The sequence below is a fragment of the Ascaphus truei genome, chromosome 12 (assembly GCF_040206685.1).
Source record: "Ascaphus truei isolate aAscTru1 chromosome 12, aAscTru1.hap1, whole genome shotgun sequence".
In the NCBI taxonomy this organism is placed as follows: domain Eukaryota; kingdom Metazoa; phylum Chordata; class Amphibia; order Anura; family Ascaphidae; genus Ascaphus; species Ascaphus truei.
Window position 1 is genome coordinate 6262500 of NC_134494.1, and position 24022 is coordinate 6286521.

General features: G+C 46.6%; 2 protein-coding genes and 1 pseudogene across 3 annotated transcripts in view; all 3 read left to right on the forward strand.

The window, feature by feature from the left end:
- Nucleotides 1-19672, forward strand: part of LOC142464286 (ubiquitin carboxyl-terminal hydrolase 10-A-like) — a 22117-nt gene extending 2445 nt beyond the window's left edge. Inside the window, 4 exon segments of the mRNA XM_075567755.1 lie at nucleotides 7038-7106; nucleotides 16530-16590; nucleotides 18928-19355; nucleotides 19357-19672. Of these exon segments, the coding sequence (XP_075423870.1) occupies nucleotides 7038-7106; nucleotides 16530-16590; nucleotides 18928-19355; nucleotides 19357-19497 (699 nt within the window). The 3' untranslated portion in view covers nucleotides 19498-19672.
- Nucleotides 1-24022, forward strand: part of LOC142464336 (uncharacterized) — an 898100-nt gene that overhangs the window by 548592 nt on the left and 325486 nt on the right. The window lies entirely within an intron of this gene.
- Nucleotides 19630-20192, forward strand: LOC142464287 (ubiquitin carboxyl-terminal hydrolase 10 pseudogene; annotated as a pseudogene).

Below are 24022 nucleotides of genomic sequence, written 5' to 3' on the forward strand. Positions count from 1 at the left end.
CTCACCCTCTCCTCCTGCTCTCACCCTCTCCTCCTGCTCTCACCCTCTTCTGCTGCCCTCACCCTCTCCTGCTCTCAACCTCTCCTCCTGCTCTCACCCTCTCCTCCTGCCCTCACCCTCTCCTTCTGCCCTCACCCTCTCCTTCTGCCCTCACCTTCTCCTTCTGCCCTCACCCTCTCCTGCTGCCCTCACCCTCTCCTTCTGCCCTCACCCTCTCCTTCTGCCCTCACCCTCTCCTACCCTCACCCTCTCCTGCTGCCCTCACCCTCTCCTGCCCTCACCCTCTCCTTCTGCCCTCACCCTCTCTTCCTGCCCTCACCCTCTCCTGCTCTCACCCTCTCCTACTGCCCTCACCTTCTCCTTCTGCCCTCTCCTGCCCTCACCTTCTCCTTCTGCCCTCACCCTCTCCTGCTGCCCTCACCCTCTCCTTCTGCCCTCACCCTCTCCTTCTGCCCTCACCCTCTCCTGCTGCCCTCACCCTCTCATTCTGCCCTCACCCTCTCTTGCTGCCCTCAACCTCTCCTGCCCTCACCCTCTCCTGCTGCCCTCACCCTCTCCTTCTGCCCTCCCCCCTCCTTCTGCTCTCACTCTCCTCACTCTCTGCCCTCACCCTCTCCTGCTGCCCTCACCCTCCTGCTGCCCTCACCCTCTCCTTCCTCCCTCACCCTCTCCTTCCTCCCTCACCCTCTCCTTCCGCTCTCACCTCTCCTTCGACCTCACCCTCTCCTTCCGCTCTCACCCTCTCCTTCCGCTCTCACCCTCTCCTTCCGACCTCACCCTCTCCTGCTCTCACCCTCTCCTTCTGCCCTCACCCTCTCCGCCCCATTCTGCTCTCACCCCTTTCCCTCCCTCGCTCCTCTACTTCTGCTCTCCCCCCTCTCTTTCCCCTTTCCTTCTGTTCTCACCCTCTGCTTCTGTTCTCACCCCTCTGCTTCTGTTCTCACCCCTCTGCATTTGTTCTCACCCCTCTCCTTCTCTTCTCGCCCCTCTCCTTTTCTTCATGCCCCTCTCTCGCCCCTCTGCTTCTGTTCTCACCCCTCTGCTTCTGTTCTCACCCCTCTGCTTCTGTTCTCACCCATCTACTTCTGTTCTCACCCCTCTACTTCTGTTCTCACCCCTCTGCTTCTGTTCTCACCCCTCTGCTTCTGTTCTCACCCCTCTGCTTCTGTTCTCACCCCTCTGCTTCTGTTCTCACCCCTTCTACTTCTGTTCTCACCCCTCTGCTTCTGTTCTCACCCCTCTGCTTCTGTTCTCACCCCTCTCTTCTCGCCCCTCTCCTTTTCTTCTCGCCCCTCTCCCTCTCTCGCCCTCTGCTTCTGTTCTCACCCCTCTGCTTCTGTTCTCACCCCTCTGCTTCTGTTCTCGCCCCTCTGCTTCTGTTCTCGCCCCTCTTCTTCTCTTCTCGCCCCTCTCCTTTTCTTCTCACTCCTTCTCTTCTCGCCCCTCTCCTTCTCTCACCCCTTTCCTTCTGCTCTCACCACTCTCCTGTTCTCGCCCCTCTCCCTCTCTCACCCCTCTCCTTCTGTTCTCGCCCCTCTCCCTCTCTCACCCCTCTACTTCTGCTCTCACCTCTCCCTCTCACCCCTCTCCTGCTCTCACCCCTTTCCCTCCCTCACCCCTCTCCTTCTGCTCCCACCCCTCCCTCTCCCTCTATCCCTCTCACCCCTCTCCTGTTTTCACCCATCTCCTGCACTCACCCCTTTCCCTCCCTCACCCCTTTCCTTCTGCTCTCACCCCTCTCCTTCTGCTCCCACCCCCCTCCCTGTCCCTCTATACCTCTCACCCATCTGCTCTCACCTCTCACCCTCTCCTGTGTTATTATTACTGCATAGGCAGTGATTGCTGTGTTATTATTACTCTCTCTCTCTCTCTCTCTCTCTCTCTCTCTCTCTCTCTCTCTCTCTCTCTCTCTCTCTCTCTCTCTCTCTCTCTCTCTCTCTCTCTCTCTCTCTCTCTCTCTCTCTCTCTCTATATATACACAAAAAAACAAATAGTAGCGCTAGTTTGTGATAGAAATAACTGTGATGTGCAAAAAATTATAAATGTTTAAAAGGTGAAGTGTAGTTAATATTAAATATGTAGATGAAATATTGATGTTAGCATAGGAACAGTCTGCACGGAAGAGGCAATGCTTCTAAATGGTCAAGCCTGACCATAATAAACTATATATCTTTTTTGATTTATATATATATATATACAGTGGTCGACAAATCACCAAAAAATCTACTCGCCCAACAAAAAAATCTACTCGCCACCTAGTACCAAACGTGTGATGCCTGGGCCAATAGGAGCTCGCCACGATGTTAAATCCACTCGCCCGGGGCGTGCAAATGTATAGGTTTGTCGAACACTGTATGTATATATATATATATACACACACACACACACACACACACACACACAGGCAGTCCTCAGTTATCCAACACAATGCGTTACTCAAAATTGCGTTGGATAGCGAAACGTCTTAAAGCGAAACACGCTTTCCCATAGGAACACTGTTTAAATTAAAGGTTACGTTCCTGAAGGCATTTTAACACTAAAATACACCAAATATTTTATGCAGGCAATAAGATACGCAGCACCCACATAAATTATATAGTGTATATACTGTATTATATATATATAATATAACATAAAATATAATATAATATAATATTATATAGTATAATATAATATTATATAATATATATATTATATACACATAAACAATGTTGCAAAGTGTTGTAAGAGCGTTGGATAAGCTGTTTTGGCGTTGTAAAAATTAACATAGGTATGCAATGCATAACGTTGGATAAGCCATTCGTTGTAAAGCGAAGCGTTGTAAAACGAGGACTGCCTGTATATATATATATATATATATATAAATATATATATATATATATAGCACAACAGAAAGAAAAAAACGGCGCCAACCTAAACCACTAAATGAATGACCACATAAAGATGATGAAAAAAAACTATACTGTACAAAATGGGGAAAGATAATAATACATGCACAATACACAAAAATAAAAGTAAAAGTAAAAATATCAGATGAAAAGTCCAAAAAAAGATATAAATAAAAAATATACAAATCCTAAAAAATGCTCCAATTTGCTATCCAAAAGAGTCTCTGCAGCCCGAATGAAGGGAACTTCACTTCCTTGAAGATATCTATAGAAACACAGAAAAAACAGGCGCACTCATAGTGTAAAAAGGTATAACAATATTTATGGAGCAAAGGATTTAAAAATGCACACTCACAAACATAGCTTAATAAAAGCAATTTTGAGTATAACTCAGCCAGCCAGACGCAGGAACCCCGGTAACGGATAACTTCAGTGTCCGGTGTAGATACACTGCAGCAGCCTCTGTGGACGCCTCCGCAGCCCGGGGAACACGAGGGACGCCGCCTTCCTCTCAATCCGGCGTCACACAATGAGTTCTCAGCTCCAGGTACCCGCGAGAACTCAGTGACGTCAATGGATTCAACCGGAACAAGTTCACATGAGTATAACTGGTGGACGGCTGAGATAAATGTTTCCAAAAGAAACAAGAAATGCTGTAGCAAGCCAGTGAGTGTATATCTAATAAAACTGGGCAATACACCTCCACATAACACTCTCTACGCATTTCGTCTCAAAGAGACTTCATCAGGAGATAACAGCATAGGTGTGGAGCGTAGTAATATAGTAAGATGAACCAATCAGGACACAGAAGACTACTAATTGCTAATCAGGTGCACAAGGTCAATGCAAAGATAATATTAACCCCCATATGTTCCAGAACACATACGGGCTAAATAGACCAACAATACTAGAGAAAGTGACCAAATAAACAAATACAAGTGATAACATACAATTTACCAAAATAGATTAAAATGCATTTAGGTACTACAGCAAGATCTAATATAGCATAATATAATATAATATAGCATCATTGGCTGAATCATGTACTAATGTAATAAACAGATGCTAGCAGAGAAATATCAGAACTCCAAATAATAGGGGTCAGTGAATCTCCACTAGATAGTACATATAAAGAGATAATGATAATGGTAAAAAGATTCAGAGAGATCAAAGTACAATTGGAGAGAAGGAGGGAAAAAGTGGAAAAAGGGAGGGGGGGGGAAAGGGAAAGGGAAAGAAAGGGAAAAGGAAAAATAAGAAAAGAAAAAAAGGGGATAACGTTAGGGAAAGACAATGGGAAAAGAAAAAGGTTGAAGGGGAATGAAGAAAGGGACAGAAAGAAAAAATGAAAAGAGTACACGGAGAAGGATATTGAACCAATGGTGGTCACGCAAGCAAAGCTGATACAGCTATATAGACAATTTGATGTTATAATAAATATACCATATCCACACCATTGTCAAAAAGGGACAATCAACCACACCATCTGAGCCAGTGCAGTAATACGTGTGCCACCACGGAGGGAACGAAGTACATCGCTCAACCCAGACCTCCGTGAAAACACCGCACCCCACAACAGGCATGAATGGTGTCATTAAACTACTGTTCTGATGTCTATTGTATCAATGAGACCCCCTGGACACAACGTACCAAGTACATATATCCAGTAGGTCTCCCTGACACATAATTTCTTGAACCTATCACCCTCCGAAAGGGAAGGTGAAATGGCCTCGATACCAAAGATGGACAGAGAGCAGGGATCCTTATTATGTACATTATCAAAGTGCCGTGATAAGCAATGTGACTGAAGACCATGTTTCACATTTCTATGGTGCTCGAGAAATCTAGTACTAACAGTCCTTGACGTGCGGCCCACATATTGTAGACCGCAACGGCAAGTAATGAGATATATAATGTAAGTACTTAGACAATTTATATAATGTTTTATCTCATGTACAGAACCATTAGCAAAGGATTTGAAGGAATGAATCTTACTTATATGCCCGCAAGTAATACATCTATTCCTGCCACAGGGGAAATTTCCCCTTGCAGGAGTCTTGAAACATTTATCTCAGCCGTCCACCAGTTATACTCATGTGAACTTGTTCCGGTTGAATCCATTGACGTCACTGAGTTCTCGCGGTACCTGGAGCTGAGAACTCATTGTGTGACGCCGGATTGAGAGGAAGGCGGCGTCCCTCGTGTTCCCCGGGCTGCGGAGGCGTCCACAGAGGCTGCTGCAGTGTATCTACACCGGACACTGAAGTTATCCGTTACCGGGTTCCTGCGTCTGGCTGGCTGAGTTATACTCAAAATTGCTTTTTATTAAGCTATGTTTGTGAGTGTGCATTTTTAAATCCTTTGCTCCATAAATATTGTTATACCTTTTTACGCTATGAGTGCGCCTGTTTTTTCTGTGTTTATATATATATATAATCTGCCAGGGTATTAGGTCCTATTTGTTATAGAAAAAAACTATGCACTTATTAACCCACAAAAATTTGTTTTGGCAAAATGTGTCCACAAAGAGTGCAACAGTTAATACAAAGCCCCAAAGCATTACTTATTAAACGTTTTACTATATATAGAAAAATACAGTGCTTTAGATTACAGAACAAGATTACAAAAACATCCAATATCAATAAATGCAGAGCAGTCTTTTAAAATAACAGGATAAAATATAAAACACAGTTGCATAGAAAGCTGTAAATCCACGTGTTTGATCCCTCAACACACCTCTTGTTGAATTTTGATTTCATAATCCCAGAGCAAGACCGATATACTATTCTTCTCCCATTGAAACAACATAAGCCCACCCCTGTGGTAAATCAGCTGCTAGGTTGGCGGTTTTACGACTTCAGAACAAAAAAACCTCTTAAAATGATGTTTAAATTCTTGCCTCAATATATAAATGCACTCATAAATTCCTTTCTCTAATACTTAGACAGGCGCCATCTTCATGGCTGCGTCCGTGCTCTCCACGCGCCCGCTTGCACCTAAAATTTGACAGCCTAATGTCTATTTTCGCAGGAGAAACAGTTATCTGTCCTTGGCACCTCTTAGGCTGAGTCCATGGTCAGCGCTTATCCGCTGACCCACACTGAGGCGTGCTGACGCTTGTCAGTGAGCCCCTGCAGCCGCAATAAGAGCGGCTTTAGCAGGGGCTCGCGTACGCGTGCGGAGGCGTAGCAGACAATATTTTTTTAGCTTCTGTGGTGACGGGAGCGGAGGGCCGGTCACGTGAGCGGTTCGCTTGGGCGAACCAGCTCCGTGACGTCACTGGCCCGCCCCCGGAAAGCACGCGGAATAAGGCCAGGGAAAGCACTCGCTTTCCCTTAGCCTCCGCACGCCTCCTCCGCATGGCTGAAGTCTCTATGGACTCAGCCTTACCCATGCAGTGTGTGGTACAGTTTGATTTGTCTTTTTGCTTCAATGCCAAATATGTACCTCTTATTATGCAGAGTAGATGATATTCTCATTTTTAATAAAGTCCTCCAACTAAGGCTGCGCTTATAGTGCCAGTGACGCGACGTTGCGGCAAAACAAATGTATACGTGAGCGACGCTGGTGGCGCAAATTTTTGAAGCTGGTCAAATTTGATTTTCAGAGGCTGTCGCCACATGTGACAGCCTCTGAACTAATGAAAGACCTGGTTGTCTGCGACGTCGCCGGAAAGCGAATTACAACTGTCGCTGACGGCGATGGGTGACGTCATCCGTCGCGTCGCTGTCGCGCGCACTATAAGCGCGGCCTAAGCAATGACCTGTTTGTCACTTCTCTCTGGGATGCAAAAGGGGTATCTCACGAATGTTAGTTTCCTTTGAGGCTGACAGCCTTTGATCTGGTGATCGTTCCCAACCTTCTAACCAATATATATTTCACTTTTAGGGGCATACAGTAAGTGATACCCCCCCCCCAAATAAGCCCTCTTGGTAGATTTGCACAGACTCAGGAAAAGTCTTGACCTGTCATAAACCCAATTTCTCATATTTGTTTAAGACAAACTAACCACATTAACCCTTGAAGCACCCACTTGATTCAATTACCGAATATTTCCCACCACTATCATTACATTTGTCATTTACAATACATTTCATTTTCTCCTGTAATTGCTTTTCCCATATTAATCCTGTTTCTCCTTTTTCATAGTATATCTTTGGGGAGTTCAGCGATGATGAAGTCAAACAGTTCTTTGTGACTGCTAGCTGCACAGTGGAGGTAAGAAAGCAAGTCTATTTAGTAAAAATGTTACCAGGAAAGATTGGTTTGGACATAAACCTGAAGTATATACTGTACGTGGAACAGTTGCGTGTGCTATAACTTCTGTGCTGACTAGTGGTGTACCGAGTACCCGGAATTACCCGGTATCCGGCGTTACCCGGCACATTTCCAGCTACCTGGACATTACCCGGACCCGGCAACTGAGAAGTGGGCTCGGTGCCGGGTAATACCCGGCGTCGGGTAATGTCAGGGCAGCTGGAAATAATCTTATTACTTACCTTTCCGAAGACATGTAGGATCAGCAGCAGCAGTCCTGTGGTGGTGGCAGCATCGGAGGTGTCTTCAGCCGGCAGGGGAGCTGCAGCAATCACTTCCACAGCACCGGAGCAGGTAAGCAGTGTGTGTGTGTGTGAGCCGCGGGGAACCACGTGACCGGAGCAGGAGATGGAGTGTTCCTATTGGACAGCCGTCTGTCCAATAGGAACGCTCCATCTCCTGTTCTGGTCACGTGGTTCCCCGGCGGCTCACACAGACACTGCTTACCTGCTCCGGTGCTGTGGAAGTGATTGCTGCAGCTCCCCCGCCGGCTGAAGACACCTCCGATGCTGCCACCGTCACAGGACTGCTGCTGCTGGTCCTAGATGTCGCCACCACCCTGCAGGTAAGTGCCAAACCGGGTACCCGACCGGGTGGAACCTTTAATTTTGGCCAGGTACCCGTTACCCGTTACATTTATAAATGAGGACCCGGTCCAACACTAGTGCTGACCATTAGGGGCGCCCCCCGTGTGTCCAAAAAAAAAGCCAGTGTCAAAAAAAAAAAAATGAGAGGCGATCCAATAAGGGCCCTCCTCATGGGCGGGGAGTGGGACGGACTACAGGTTAATATAAGCAACTGCACAGGCGGGAGAAGCGAGTTTGAATGTTCCTGGCTGTGCTGCTGCATATTCACATACACACAAACGTTAAGTACATGCTGACTGTTGTGTGTCTCTGTGTCTTTTTTTTGTCTCAGTCTGTGTAGTGTGTGTCCCCCCATGGGCCCCTTTCCGGCATCCACCTCACCTTCCCCTCACCCCATCGGCATCCACCGCACCTTCCCCTCACCCCTACCGGCATCCACCGCTCCTTCCCCTCAACCCTATCGGCATCCACCGCACCTTCCCCTCACCCCTACCACCATCCACCGCACCTTCCCCTCATCCCTACCGGCATCCACCTCACCTTCCTCTCACCCCTACCACCATCCACCGCACCTTCCCCTCATCCCTACCGGCATCCACCGCACCTTCCCCTCACCCCTACTGGCATCCACCTCACCTTCCTCTCACCCATACCGGCATCCACCTCACCTTTCCCTCACCCCTACCATCATCCACCTCACCTTCCTCTCACCCCTACCGGCATCCACCTCACCTTCCTCTCACCCCTACCGGCATCCACCTCACCTTCCTCTCACCCCTACCGGCATCCACCTCACCTTCCTCTCACCCCTACTGGCATCCACCTCACCTTCCTCTCACCCCTACCATCATCCACCTCACCTTCCTCTCACCCCTACTGGCATCCACCTCACCTTCCTCTCACCCCTACCATCATCCACCTCACCTTCCTCTCACCCCTACTGGCATCCACCTCACCTTCCTCTCACCCCTACCATCATCCACCTCACCTTTCCCTCACCCCTACCGGCATCCACCTTCCCCTCACCCCTACTGGCATCCACCTCACCTTCCTCTCACCCCTACCATCATCCACCTCACCTTCCTCTCACCCCTACCGGCATCCACCTCACCTTCCTCTCACCCCTACCATCATCCACCTCACCTTCCTCTCACCCCTACTGGCATCCACCTCACCTTCCTCTCACCCCTACCATCATCCACCTCACCTTCCTCTCACCCCTACCATCATCCACCTCACCTTCCTCTCACCCCTACCATCATCCACCTCACCTTCCTCTCACCCCTACCGGCATCCACCTCACCTTCCTCTCACCCCTACCGGCATCCACCTCACCTTTCCCTCACCCCTACCATCATCCACCTCACCTTCCTCTCACCCCTACCGGCATCCACCTCACCTTCCTCTCACCCCTACCGGCATCCACCTCACCTTCCCCTCACCCCTATCGGCATCCACCTCACCTTCCTCTCACCCCTACCATCATCCACCTCACCTTCCTCTCACCCCTACCGGCATCCACCTCACCTTCCTCTCACCCCTACCATCATCCACCTCACCTTCCTCTTACCCCTACCGGCATCCACCTCACCTTTCCCTCACCCCTACCATCATCCACCTCACCTTCCTCTTACCCCTACCGGCATCCACCTCACCTTCCTCTCACCCCTACCATCATCCACCTCACCTTCCTCTCACTCCTATCGGCATCCACCTCACCTTCCTCTCACCCCTACTATCATCCACCTCACCTTCCTCTCACCCCTACCATCATCCACCTCACCTTCCTCTTACCCCTACCGGCATCCACCTCACCTTCCTCTCACCCCTACCATCATCCACCTCACCTTCCTCTTACCCCTACCGGCATCCACCTCACCTTCCTCTCACCCCTACCGGCATCCACCTCACCTTCCTCTCACCCCTACCATCATCCACCTCACCTTCCTCTCACTCCTATCGGCATCCACCTCACCTTCCTCTCACCCCTACCATCATCCACCTCACCTTCCTCTTACCCCTACCGGCATCCACCTCACCTTTCCCTCACCCCATCGGCATCCACCGCACCTTCCTCTCACCCCTACCGGCATCCACCGCTCCTTCCCCTCAACCCTACCGGCATCCACCGCTCCTTCCCCTCACCCCTACCGGCATCCACCGCTCCTTCCCCTCACCCCTACCGGCATCCACCGCTCCTTCCCCTCAACCCTACCACCATCCACCGCACCTTCCCCTCATCCCTACCGGCATCCACCGCACCTTCCCCTCACCCCTACTGGCATCCACCTCACCTTCCTCTCACCCCTACCATCATCCACCTCACCTTCCTCTCACCCCTACCGGCATCCACCTCACCTTTCCCTCACCCCTACCATCATCCACCTCACCTTCCTCTCACCCCTACCGGCATCCACCTCACCTTCCTCTCACCCCTACCATCATCCACCTCACCTTCCTCTCACCCCTACTGGCATCCACCTCACCTTCCTCTCACCCCTACCGGCATCCACCTCACCTTTCCCTCACCCCTACCATCATCCACCTCACCTTCCTCTCACCCCTACCGGCATCCACCTCACCTTCCTCTCACCCCTACCATCATCCACCTCACCTTCCTCTTACCCCTACCGGCATCCACCTCACCTTCCTCTCACCCCTACCATCATCCACCTCACCTTCCTCTTACCCCTACCGGCATCCACCTCACCTTCCTCTCACCCCTACCGGCATCCACCTCACCTTCCTCTCACCCCTACCGGCATCCACCTCACCTTCCTCTCACCCCTACCATCATCCACCTCACCTTCCTCTCACTCCTATCGGCATCCACCTCACCTTCCTCTCACCCCTACCATCATCCACCTCACCTTCCTCTTACCCCTACCGGCATCCACCTCACCTTCCTCTCACTCCTACCATCATCCACCTCACCTTCCTCTTACCCCTACCGGCATCCACCTCACCTTCCTCTCACCCCTACCATCATCCACCTCACCTTCCTCTTACCCCTACCGGCATCCACCTCACCTTCCTCTCACCCCTACTGGCATCCACCTCACCTTCCTCTCACCCCTACCGGCATCCACCTCACCTTCCTCTCACCCCTACTGGCATCCACCTCACCTTCCTCTCACTCCTACCGGCATCCACCTCACCTTCCTCTCACTCCTACCGGCATCCACCTCACCTTCCCCTCACCCCTATCGGCATCCACCTCACCTTCCTCTCACTCCTACCGGCATCCACCTCACCTTCCTCTCACCCCTACCGGCATCCACCTCACCTTCCTCTCACCCCTACCATCATCCACCTCACCTTCCTCTCACTCCTATCGGCATCCACCTCACCTTCCTCTCACTCCTACCATCATCCACCTCACCTTCCTCTCACTCCTATCGGCATCCACCTCACCTTCCTCTCACCCCTACCGGCATCCACCTCACCTTCCTCTCACCCCTACCATCATCCACCTCACCTTCCTCTCACCCCTACCGGCATCCACCTCACCTTCCTCTCACCCCTACCATCATCCACCTCACCTTCCTCTCACCCCTACCGGCATCCACCTCACCTTTCCCTCACCCCTACTGGCATCCACCTCACCTTCCTCTCACCCCTACCATCATCCACCTCACCTTCCTCTCACCCCTACCGGCATCCACCTCACCTTCCTCTCACCCCTACCATCATCCACCTCACCTTCCTCTCACTCCTATCGGCATCCACCTCACCTTCCTCTCACTCCTACCGGCATCCACCTCACCTTCCTCTCACCCCTACTGGCATCCACCTCACCTTCCTCTCACCCCTACCGGCATCCACCTCACCTTCCTCTCACCCCTACCATCATCCACCTCACCTTCCCCTCACCCCTACCGGCATCCACCTCACCTTCCTCTCACCCCTACTGGCATCCACCTCACCTTCCTCTCACCCCTACCATCATCCACCTCACCTTCCTCTTACTCCTACCGGCATCCACCTCACCTTCCTCTCACCCCTACCATCATCCACCTCACCTTCCTCTCACTCCTACCGGCATCCACCTCACCTTCCCCTCACCCCTACCGGCATCCACCTTCCCCTCACCCCTACCGGCATCCACCTTCCCCTCACCCCTACCGGCATCCACCTTCCCCTCACACCTACCGGCATCCACCTTCCCCTCACCCCTACCGGCATCCACCTTCCCCTCACCCCTACCGGCATCCACCACACCTTCCCCTCACCCGTACTGGCATCCACCGCTTCTTCCCCTCACACCTACCGGCATCCACCTTCCCCTCACACCTACCGACATCCACCTTCCCCTCACCCCTACCGGCATCCACCGCACCTTCGCCTCATCCCTACCGGCATCCACCGCGCCTTCCCTCATCCCTACCGGCATCCACCGCTCCTTCCCCTCACTGCTACCGGCATCCACCTACTCATCCCCCCTAATCCACCTTCCCCTCCCCCTACCTGCATCAGCATTGTCCTCCGCGCACCCTCCCCTGCCAGGGCCTCACCCCCACCGACATCCACCTTCCCCACCCCCCAACCGGCATCCACCTTCCCCCCACCCAGCCGGCATCCACCTTCCCCCCCCCAACCGGCATCCACCTTAACCCCCTCCCCCCCAATCGGCATCCACCTTCCCCCCCCCCAACCGGCATCAACCCTTCCCCTCCCACCCCCCCAACCGGCATCCACCTTCTCCTCCATCCTACAGGCATCCACCTTCCCCTCCCCCTACCTGCATCAGCACTGTCCTCCGCGCACCCTTTCCTGCCAGGGCCTCACCCCTACCGGCATCCACCTTCCACACCCCCCAATATGTATTGGGTAGGTGGGTTTATTGTATGCATTTGGGGGGAGGAGGATGTATATATTTGGGAGGTGGGGATTTTTTAAAATGTATTTGGGGGCTGGGAAGTTTTTGGTATATATCTTGGGGGGAGGAGGGAATGAGTGAGCGTGGGGTAATTTATGGAGGGAGAGGAGAGAGGGGGTGAGTGAGGAAAAGAGGGAGAAGAGTGAGATGCAGGGGAGAGAAATACATGCGAGGGGGGAGAGTGAGACGCATGGGAGAGAAATACATGCGAGAGGGGAGAGTGAGGGGGTTAGACGGAGAGAGAGAAATACATGGGAGGGGGGGGAAAGAGAGGGGGCTCGTGAGGTGGGAAGTGGGGGGGCGGCGGGCAATATCGCCGACAAGGGGAGAAGGGCCCTGCCTAAAATGTTTGTCCCGGGCCCCACGATTTCTGTTTGCGGCCCTGCTGACCATTATAGGTTGGGACATAAACCTGAGGTATATACGTGGAACAGTTGTGTGTGCTATAACTTCGGTGCTGACCAATATGTGACACTAAATTGATGAAGAATTGTTACATGTCTAAAAACTTGAGCCATGGTAAATACTTGAGTATTGAGATAAATGCCCGCCTCTTGTTTTTCCAGACCTGTCCTCTTCACTATTTGATTTGTCATTTCCAATGATCACATTGCCCTTTCTTTCTCTATTGTATATTATTCATCAGTATTATTATTTTGTTACATTTTGTACCCTTACAACATTTCATCATTCTAATCTCTTGGTGTTCAGAGACACAACACGCCTCTACATTAGTTATTATTTATCCATATTTTTATTCCAATCAGGTATTAATTGACACTGCTTCTATTTATTTTAGTTCTACCCACCACCACCCTTTGTACATTATTTTATTTATTTATAAAATATTTCACCAGGAAGTAATACATTGAGAGTTACCTCTCGTTTTCAAGTATGTCCTGGGCACAGAGTTAAGACAAATAATACATGGTTACAGATACAGTTACATTAATGAGCAGATTATACATTATTTACAAGACATTGCATGCACAGTTAAAGAAAATATATATTATGGGCGTATGAAACAGTTACAGACCAGATTAAAATGTGAGACAGCCTTAGATTTGAAAGAACTTAAACTGGTGGTGGATGTGAGAGACTCCGGTAGGTTGTTCCAGTTTTGGGGTGCACGGTAAGAGAAGGAGGAGCGTCCGGATACTTTGTTGAGCCTTGGGACCATGAACAGTCTTTTGGAGTCTGTTCTCAGGTGATAAGTGCTGCATGTGGTAGGGGTGAGGAGCTTGTTCAGATAGATGGGTAGCTTGCCTAGAAAGTATTTGAAGGCAAGACAGGAAAGGTGAACTTTGCGCCTAGACTCGAGTGATGACCAATCTAGTTCTTTGAGCATTTCGCAGTGATGTGTGTTATAGTTGCATTGGAGAACAAAACGACAAATTGAATTGTAGAGGGTGTCAAGTTTGCTAAGGTGGGTTTGAGGTGCCGAGCCATATACTATGTCTCCATAGTCAATAATTGGCATTAACATCTGCTGTGCGATACGCTTTCTGACCAGGAGACTTAGGAAGGATTTGTTCCTGTAGAGTACGCCTAGTTGAGCATAGGTCTTGGTTGTCAGGGTATCAATGTGCATCCCGAATGTTAAGTGGGAGTCAAACCACATGCCCAGGTATTTAAAACTAGTGACAAGGGATAGGGTGATGTTAGTGTTGGTTCTAATCAGGAGCTCAGTCACTGGAATCTTTACAAATTTAGTCTTGGTCCCAAATACCATTGTTACAGTCTTGTCAGTGTTTAAAAACAGTTGTTTTGGGAAATCCATTTTTCGAGTCTCAAAAAGTCAGACTGAAGTACGTGTTCAAGGTCGGAGAGACCATGGCTGTGTTCAAATCAGATTGTGTCATCTGCATACATGTGTATTGAAGCTTCCTTACAAGCTGTGGGAAGATCATTGATGAACACTGAGAAGAGTAAGGGCCCCAGAACAGAGCCTTGCGGGACGCCACAGGTGATATCCAAGGGGTTGGAGTTAGAGCCTGAGATGGACACATGTTGGGATCTACCTGATAGGTAGGACTGAAACCAGTTTAAAGCATGCTTCCCTATTCCAGAGCTCTGGAGTTTGTTAAGCAGGATAGCATGATCAACAGTATCAAAAGCCTTTGCAAAATCTAGGAATATTGAACCAGTGAGTTGTCCCCTTTCCATTCCACACTGGATTTCATTGCAAACTTTTAGCAGGGTAGTTACGGTGGAGTGTTTGGGGCGAAAGCCAGATTGGAATTGGCTAGGGAAATTTGTCTTGGTATAGTAATCGCTTAGTTGGAAGTGGGCACATTTTTCCATGACTTTGGATAGTATTGGGAGAAGGGAGATTGGGCTGTAGTTTGAGACAGTGTTTTTGTCCCCACTTTTGAAGATTGGGACAACTCTAGCAGTTTTCCAGGTCTTAGGGATATGGCCTGCAGACATGATAGAGTTGACTATGGAAGCAATTGGTTTGGCAATTGCTGGGGTACCAAGTCTTAGGAACTTAGATTGCAGAAAATCAGGTCCACATTGGCTGCTTAGATTTAATTTGAGGAAAGCTTGTTTACTATATACTATCAGACGTAGCACACTGGTAGTGTCATTTGCTAATAGAAACTGTAACCCTACTTACTGTACTAGTAGGAGACTCGCAAGTAAATGTTTATCCTTGGTGAGTGCTGTAGTTTAGACTGGGCGGATTCATATGGCTACTTCTACTAATCATTACCTAGTCAAAGACTTGTAGAGTATGTTGTGCAATTCTCTAAAATAAACCGACCCAGAAGTACAGTATAGCACACAGAAGGCATTTAAAGGGCAGTGCTTTTATTAAATGTACTTGGTAAATGAAGCATTTTATAAAAAGACCCATTCCCACAAAGTCAAATTCTTATGCTCTTTTTTTCTCTTTCACTTTGTTTTTCATCAGGAATACAGAGGCTGCAAAGCTGGGGAAAGAAACCCCAAGACACCTCTTATTTGTGTGTGTACACCGAGAGTCTCTCATTGTTCAGGACAGTCTATAAACGTGTAAACCTAATGACTGAAGTATGACAATAATTCAAACATAACAGTTAATCAAATAATTATAAGATAATTGTGCAAAAAAATGACTAAAAATAGTGAGGGGGGGAATAGACCAGTGAGTACACACAAGAGGGGTCTTGGGGTCTCTTTCCTCAGCTTTGCAGTTTGTTTGAATGATATATCTTTTTCTTTAACACCTTTTAAAAAGACCTTGAGCAGTTACCCTCCGATAACTACATGAATGCAGAGGCAATGTAAAAATGTTTTTTATATACTGTACGGAGCCACTTTACCCCTTTACTTTCAGTGTGGTCTTGGTTGTATTGCAAATTGTACTCGTATATGGTCTAAGTCAGGGGTGCGCAAACTTTCTGCACTGCCCCGCCCCCCCAAACAAAATCTTGGGCCCCCCCACCCCCTCCCCACCCCCGTTTGTGCACCCCTGGTCTACGTCTCATACTAAGTTGTGAACTGCGCTTACCACAAGCTATGATGAAGCCTGAACATAAATGTAATTTGGTGTAGAACACCTGACAGGGCATGATGCTGGGTGCACACACTAACATACAGTACTATATCTGTGCTCAGCAAGATAAACACTTCTGCATGTACCAAGCTTATTTGTTTTTTGTAATCTAAGATCTACTATTTAAAATTCACAATGTTTTAAAACTTTAAATAGTGATGTTCACTTGTCTGCATAGCTTCAAAAAACATCTGGAGGTGGAGTAAATAGCAGTTAGGATTGTTTTTCTCGCCGCGCCAGTATAAATGTATTTCAGGCCACATTACCATATTTTAGTTTTTTTTTTTTAATGCAAATTCTGTTTTCTTTTAATACAGCTGCCACCTTTCAATGAAACAGCTTTGTGTAGCCCTCAGTCTACACGTGAGCTCCAAGATGGTAAGTGTGTGTGTGTGTATGTGATTACCTCTGTGTGTGTTGTTGTTACCTCTGTGTGTGGGACAGGCTACATGTGTGTGTCTGTGTGTGTTTGGGGAGGGTTACCTGTCTGTGTGGAGGGGGGGATACCGGTATGTGTGTGGGTGTGGGGGTTACTTGTGTGTGTGGGTGATGCCTGCTGTTTGTGTGTGTGGGGGAGGCGGGGGTTACGTGTCTGTGGGGGGGTTACCAGTGTTGGGGAGGGGGGAGATGTGCGTGTGTGTTTGTGTAGGGTTACCTGTGTGGAGGGGGGGATACCTGTGTGTGTGTGTGGGGGGGTTACTTGTGTGTGTGGGGGATGCCTGCTGTATGTGTGTGTGTGGGGGGAGGGGTTACGTGTGTGTGCGTGTGTGTATGGGAGGAAGAGGGTGGTTACCCCTGTGTGTGGGTGTGGGGGGGTTCTGTGTGGGGGTTACTTGTGTGTGTGTGGGGGATGCCTGCTGTATGTGTGGGTGTGTGTGTGTGTGTGTGTGTGTGTGTGTGTGTGTGTGTGTGTGTGTGTGTGTGTGTGTGTGTGTGTGTGTGTGTGTGTGTGTGTGTGTGTGTGTGTGTGGTTACCTGTGTGTGTAATTTATTTATTTGAGCAGCTTTTGAGCTCATGAAAGGTTTAGGATTCCCCTCTCGGTTTATAATAATCATCCATTTAACAGACAGTCATATTAACATTTGGAGTCACGGGATGCAGTCCATAGTCTGATTGCAACAATTTCCCTTTTTGTTTTTACATGAAAGATTTGTTTTTTAGTTTGGTCATACCCCCTGTAAATGTCTGATTGCTTTTCTATGGTGTTGGAGGGGGTACCCGGGCGCTATCTCTGTAGAGCTAGGTCAGATAAGCTGAAATATAAAAAAGCGGAGTATGATACTGCCTGAGTGTGATTTTCAAGTGATGTCCTCCTGTGACTCGGAACCCCAGCAGGATCTATCCAGGACCCTTGTAAGCAATGAATACAGAAAGGATGGAGGAGCACAGTTGTGGGAAACAGGCAGTGTAATGGGTCTAGTAATACAAAAATAGAGCGGTTATACCCTGAGCGAACGTAATAGCTCAGGTGGCAGATGACCAATTGAAAGGGCGAATATACATAGATGTGTATATGTGGGTGAGAAGGTAAAAAATTGTAATATATAACTTACACGGCCTTGTGTAAGCTCAGTCTCATCAAGGTTTCTTTGGGGATCTCGTGCTCTTGCAATGATCCTTTTTCTCTCCGCGATGTGAGTTCTTCTTCTTGATGTATGTCCTTATTGCTTCGTGGTTCAGTGTTTCCACTCCAGGAGGATTTCCTCTCATATAAACAAAAGAGAGGATATGGTTAAGGCATATGTGTATAGAGGCGTCAATGGGGGGGAGGATAGGGTATTGATAAACCACTAAAATAGAATGGTATGATCTAACACTCACACGGGCCAATGTGAGTGTGGTCCTATCTTGGTGTCTTGTTCCTGCCCTTTTAGGGATATTACCCAATTGGTAGCAGGTGGTGACATTGTCCCCACCCCTTCATCACCACCTGCTACCAATTGGGTAATATCCCTAAAAGGGCAGGAACAAGACACCAAGATAGGACCACACTCACATTGGCCCGTGTGAGTGTTAGATCATACCATTCTATTTTAGTGGTTTATCAATACCCTATCCTCCCCCCCATTGACGCCTCTATACACATATGCCTTAACCATATCCTCTCTTTTGTTTATATGAGAGGAAATCCTCCTGGAGTGGAAACACTGAACCACGAAGCAATAAGGACATACATCAAGAAGAAGAACTCACATCGCGGAGAGAAAAAGGATCATTGCAAGAGCACGAGATCCCCAAAGAAACCTTGATGAGACTGAGCTTACACAAGGCCGTGTAAGTTATATATTACAATTTTTTACCTTCTCACCCACATATACACATCTATGTATATTCGCCCTTTCAATTGGTCATCTGCCACCTGAGCTATTACGTTCGCTCAGGGTATAACCGCTCTATTTTTGTATTACTAGACACATTACACTGCCTGTTTCCCACAACTGTGCTTTTCTATGGTGCTATGACAGATTTAACAGCTTACTGTATTTGTAAGGTTAATTAATTGACATTAAACTAATATTATTTGCAAAAATCATTCATGACAGCATGGTCTGGATAAATTCACATGATTTAACAGTTCCAGAACCTGAAACTTCTGAAAATTATTTTTATGTTAAAGGCCAAGGTGTCTCAAGCCCGAAAAAGGGTCTGAATCACAATTAAATGTCTTTGCAGTGAATATAGTTTTCAACATTGACCATGTGTTTGTTTTTCAGGGGAAGAGCATCAGAGAATCGAGTTTGGTGGCAATGAAGCTATTGACACAGGTGCGTCCCTGCTAAATAACATTTCAAGCACCCTGAATCCTTACGCTCCTGAATTCATTCAGAGCTGTACTCCTACCCAGAAAACTCATGATGACATCCTACATGAAAACAGCTATGATGCCATTGGCTGCAAGTTTACAGAGTCTGCCCTTCCACAGGATGGTAGTGGCAACGCCAACAGTGATGGCACATCTGGCAGTGGACAGCGTAGGCGCAGAAAAAAGAAACAGAGACCTCCTGGATACTACAGTTATTTAGAAGATTTTGTCAGTGTCCCTACAGAGACCCTTGTAAACGGGCACGCCATCTCAGCAGGACATAACAGTATAAGCACAGCTGAGCTTGCAGAAGATATGCCAATCTCATCAGCCTCTCCTTGTAACTTTGACTTGTAACATCCCGGATCATTTTCTGGACTTCAACAATGAAGCTCTATCTGATGATGCTTCTTTCTCTAATGCACTAGACCAGTGGTTCCCAACTCCAGTCCCCAAGGACCACTTACAGTCCACGTTTTGAGGCTTTCCTATCACTAGCACAGGTGGCCCAATCATTTTGACTGAGCCACCTGTGCTCAAGCAGGGGTATGCTTAAAACCTGGACTGTTAGCAGTCCTTGAAGACTGGAGTTGGGAACCACTGCACTAGACTATGTCAGGACTGCGGTCAGCCTTAGGAATGCAGGGTTACTAATTCTGAACAATCCTGCATCCCCTCACACAGTTGGTGGGAAAGCCCAATAAGGAGAGCTGTTGTCCAGCCTTTTGCTGGTATGGATACTACTGAAAACCTTGGAGTTACCAATGGATAAACACTTGAAGCCTCAGATTTTGGTCCCGCCCCTAATGGGGTAGAATTTCATACCAAGGGTACTACCACCTCGGAGCAAGCCATGCCAGAGGATAGTTCAGCCACTCCGGCTGTGATCCCCAATTCTGGATCAGTCTTTGTAAATCCTCAAGCTAAGTCCTGGGATAGTCTTTTTCACAATTCCAAGTCCTCACCAGGTGGCCTATGTTGAGACTAAATAAATATTCCCCTCCTGCCACAACTCTCCCAGTCCCTGAGAAACAAGTTGAAGTTAAAGAGGGGCCTGGTCCAGTATCATAGGATCCTGTAGCCATAAAGATTGCATGTATACTTTACTCTGATCAGAGTAATATAAACAATATAAGCCATCAGGATCTGTCTAGAGAACCATTCACAGAAATGTGAAATATCGCTGGTTGCCCTTATCTAAAAGTCACTGGTTGGTTTTCATGACAAAATAATTTAAACCAATGAACAATAATTGTGGGCAGAATAGGACAGCAAAGCTATATTATTTTTTTCATTGGTTCACGTTGCAATCTCGTCTGTCAGCTAAGTGACTACGGGCACACTAAGAAAGATGGCACAGAATAGAAGTAGTTCTAAATTGAAAAACAGGCACTCCAGAAATTAAAATATACAAATGTATAAACCAATTATTTATGATCAGGTTGAAATGCATAGTCACATTTGTGCACAGTACTGATGCTATTTCAAAACACTGGGAATTATAAATGTGCAATTGTTGAAGTGATTTAAAAAATGAAAAGGTATGGTACGGACGCACCATAGAAATTAGAACTACGCCTCAGTGGCTGTGTTATTAAAATGACTGAATCTTTAGAGAGAAAAACCCTGAATTAAGGTGTTGAGCTCTAATCTTTAATGAGGCTTCACTGACAAGTAATGCCCAATAGTAGAGAATTGTAGTAAGTACAGCTCCAAGTGAAATTGCTGTTGGAAGGGCTCACGGCGAGAGCACCTCCCTCCATATGATGTCACAATGTCTGGAATGTTGTAACCGTTATCGTTTTCATTGATGTTCCAAGTTGAAATGTAAAGGTCTTGCTTTTCAAGAGGATCACAGATATGATTCTAATGCTCTTAGTATAATTTAATAAGATGTGGTTGTAAATGACGTTAGATAATTCGCAGATTGATGTTTTCATGCATAGGTCTGCTGGATAGTCTTTTTTTTTTTTTAAACTATGCAGGCAAAGATAATTTGGGATAGTTAAAGCAGGTATCCGGCCTGCTGGAGCTTACACTTTTTACAGCATTAGAGCTGAGGGGTCCTGCGGTGCTTAATACCGGTGTTCCTGCTCCTTCCTGCTTAACCGTACGCCCCATGGCTTCAAATAGAGGTTTACAAACGGTGTCATGCTGGAACAGTAGTCAATACTGTGATAAAAAAATATTATTTGTGAAAGTGAATACTAGGAGAATGGAATCCTTTACCAAATCTTTCTATCTACAACATATTTGGCTTCAGTAGTATATAAACCATGGTCTAAATGAGCTATGATTGAAGTAGATATAATCCATGTATACAGTAAATAGGTTGAGTTTGGTGTGGCTTCAGTAGCAGTTTATGGCTTTGTAGCCACCTGATGGTGCTCAAAACACACCACAGTTTAATTCAATGCTATAACTTGCCTTCTTATTTACAAAGCAATTAAGCCCTGGCAGTGAAGGGGTTAAGAAATGTTCCTTTACCGTTCAAGTTCCTCTTACGGAATATAATTTTTTTTTTTTTAAACATTGCATTAAGCAGTTTCACGCAACACGATGTAGGTTAAATAACTCAAAAACACTCCATGTCTTATTTTGCAACCGAGAGCTGCATGTTATCATAGTAGCTGTTACTACTAATTGATCTCCCCCACACCCCTTTCCAAATCTGGGACGACAATATGGTCATGATGAGTAGACTTTCTGTCCTACTTCGGCATTTTAAATGCCCCTTCCATTTATTTCTCTCTGAGAATTCCTGTACACTTCCCTTTTTTATGTCCTAAGCACACCCTGTCAACGTTTTCAATATCAGAGAAATATTGTACTTATTGTTGGGTATCTGTTGTCATCATTGTTAGTTTTCAGAGGACTGGCTAATATTGAGAAACATTAAAGCATTCTTCTCTTACTTTGCTGTAATTCGTTTATTCGTCCTTGACAAAACCAGTATATATTACGGGAACATTATTTTATTATGTGTATAGTCTGCAGGATTTTTCTTTGTACTTCTTGGAATTAATGGGAAATAATAATGTAAAATAAACCTGCAGGAAAAATGACCATAGGGAAACTTGGACTTTCTGCTTTTTCCCCTAGTTACTTCATGTGGGAAGTTTTAGTGTGGGGAGACAGTCTATACATGGATGAAACTGTTATCAATTGCCCCTAGGAGGGTTAGTTACTAAGAACGCTCAAACAGGCCCACGAAGGCCCAGAGGGTGTGTCACCCGCTACCCTTTACGCTCACACACTTCTATACATCTTCCTCTCAAGGATTGTATAGGGGAAATATATACATGCGGGCCCCATAGCGTAATTCAGTTAAAATGGTTTTAATCAGAATAAAATTAAATCAGGCCACTCACAATGGTCGCTAGGACAAGCCCATAGAGAATCTGTGGCAAGTGCTGAATCTGGATAATACGCCGCTAGAGCAGCTGAAAACCTCATGGACGGTGACGTGCTTCTGGATCCGGGTGCGCACCAAATCGTGCATCCGAACAGCGGTCCTCCCGGCAAGAACGTAACACTTCTTCTGGTTCCACTGCTGCTGGCTGTTAGTTGTTACAGGCTTCTTGGTTCACAGTCCTCAAACAGAACCCTATGCGTTTTGTCGCATCAATAATGGCGACTTCATTAGGGGAATCATACAGAGGGGCTGATAGCCCTGTCAATACCTAATCACTTAATTGATGACTATCCAATTGATAGTTTAACCCTCAATGGGTATAAATGAGTGTTTGCTGATAGCTCGGCATACTTGTATAGAAAACAACAATACACGAGTAAAATTCAATATGCATGAATACATTGGAACATAAAACAATACATATACATATAGCAACACACTTTTGCAAAGAGAGGCATCAGTGAAAAACTAAGCAGAAACAAAAAGGAAAAGTATAAAAATGTAATATAAAAATAATACAATAGTAAGTGAATAATAAACACATGTTTAACTAAACTGGAATTCCATCCAATCAAAATTTAAATTGGATATATAACCAAAATATAAAAATATAAAAAGTGAAAGATGTATGTACAGTATATAGAAAATGTACATACATGCTAATATAAACATGTATATGTAAAGGAGATATAAATACATCGAATCCCACACCACAAACTAGTATGTTTGCTGCACATATCCACATACTCCCTCACAATAAATATCAATAGACTCATGAAAAAAATGTATTTATTGTAAATAACAATGAGTCCACCACTAAACATTACAGGCATACCCCGGTTTAAGGACACTCACTTTAAGTACACTCGCGAGTAAGTACATGTCGCCCAATAGGCAAACGGCAGCTCACGCATGCGCCTGTCAGCACGTCCTGAACAAGAATACTGGCTCTGCACCTGTGCCAAAGCTGTGCGCAAGCGGGGAGACTATAGAGCCTGTCACACATGCGTTATTTACATCAGTTATGCACATATATGACGATTGCAGTACATACAGTACATGCATCAATAAGTGGGGAAAAGGTAGTGCTTCACTTTAAGCACATTTTCGCTTTACATACATGCTCCGGTCCCATTGCGTACGTTAATGTGGGGTATGCCTGTATTGGCATATTAGTTACCCAGGGATGAGACAACAACCGATGTAATGATTGGTTTAATACAAGGATACATTAAATGATATAAAAATACAATACAGACACAAACCCAATACAGACACTATTGTACCAAATAGTTTAAATGTGCACTAGTGTAGAACAATCCAATTATAAATAACACTTTTGAAATATATATTGTGTAAATAAAGTGTTTAATAAAGAACTATAATTATATATACATACATATATATATATATATAGCAACTGTAAATATTCCTGTATATAATATATATATATATATATATATATATATAAAATAAATGTACATACACTCGGGGGGACAAAGGGTACTGGCCCCGTGGGTCAGGCGCCAGTTAATTAAATAAATTTTAAAAAAAGTTTAAAAAATGGTGGCGATTCCCTGTGGTCCCGGAG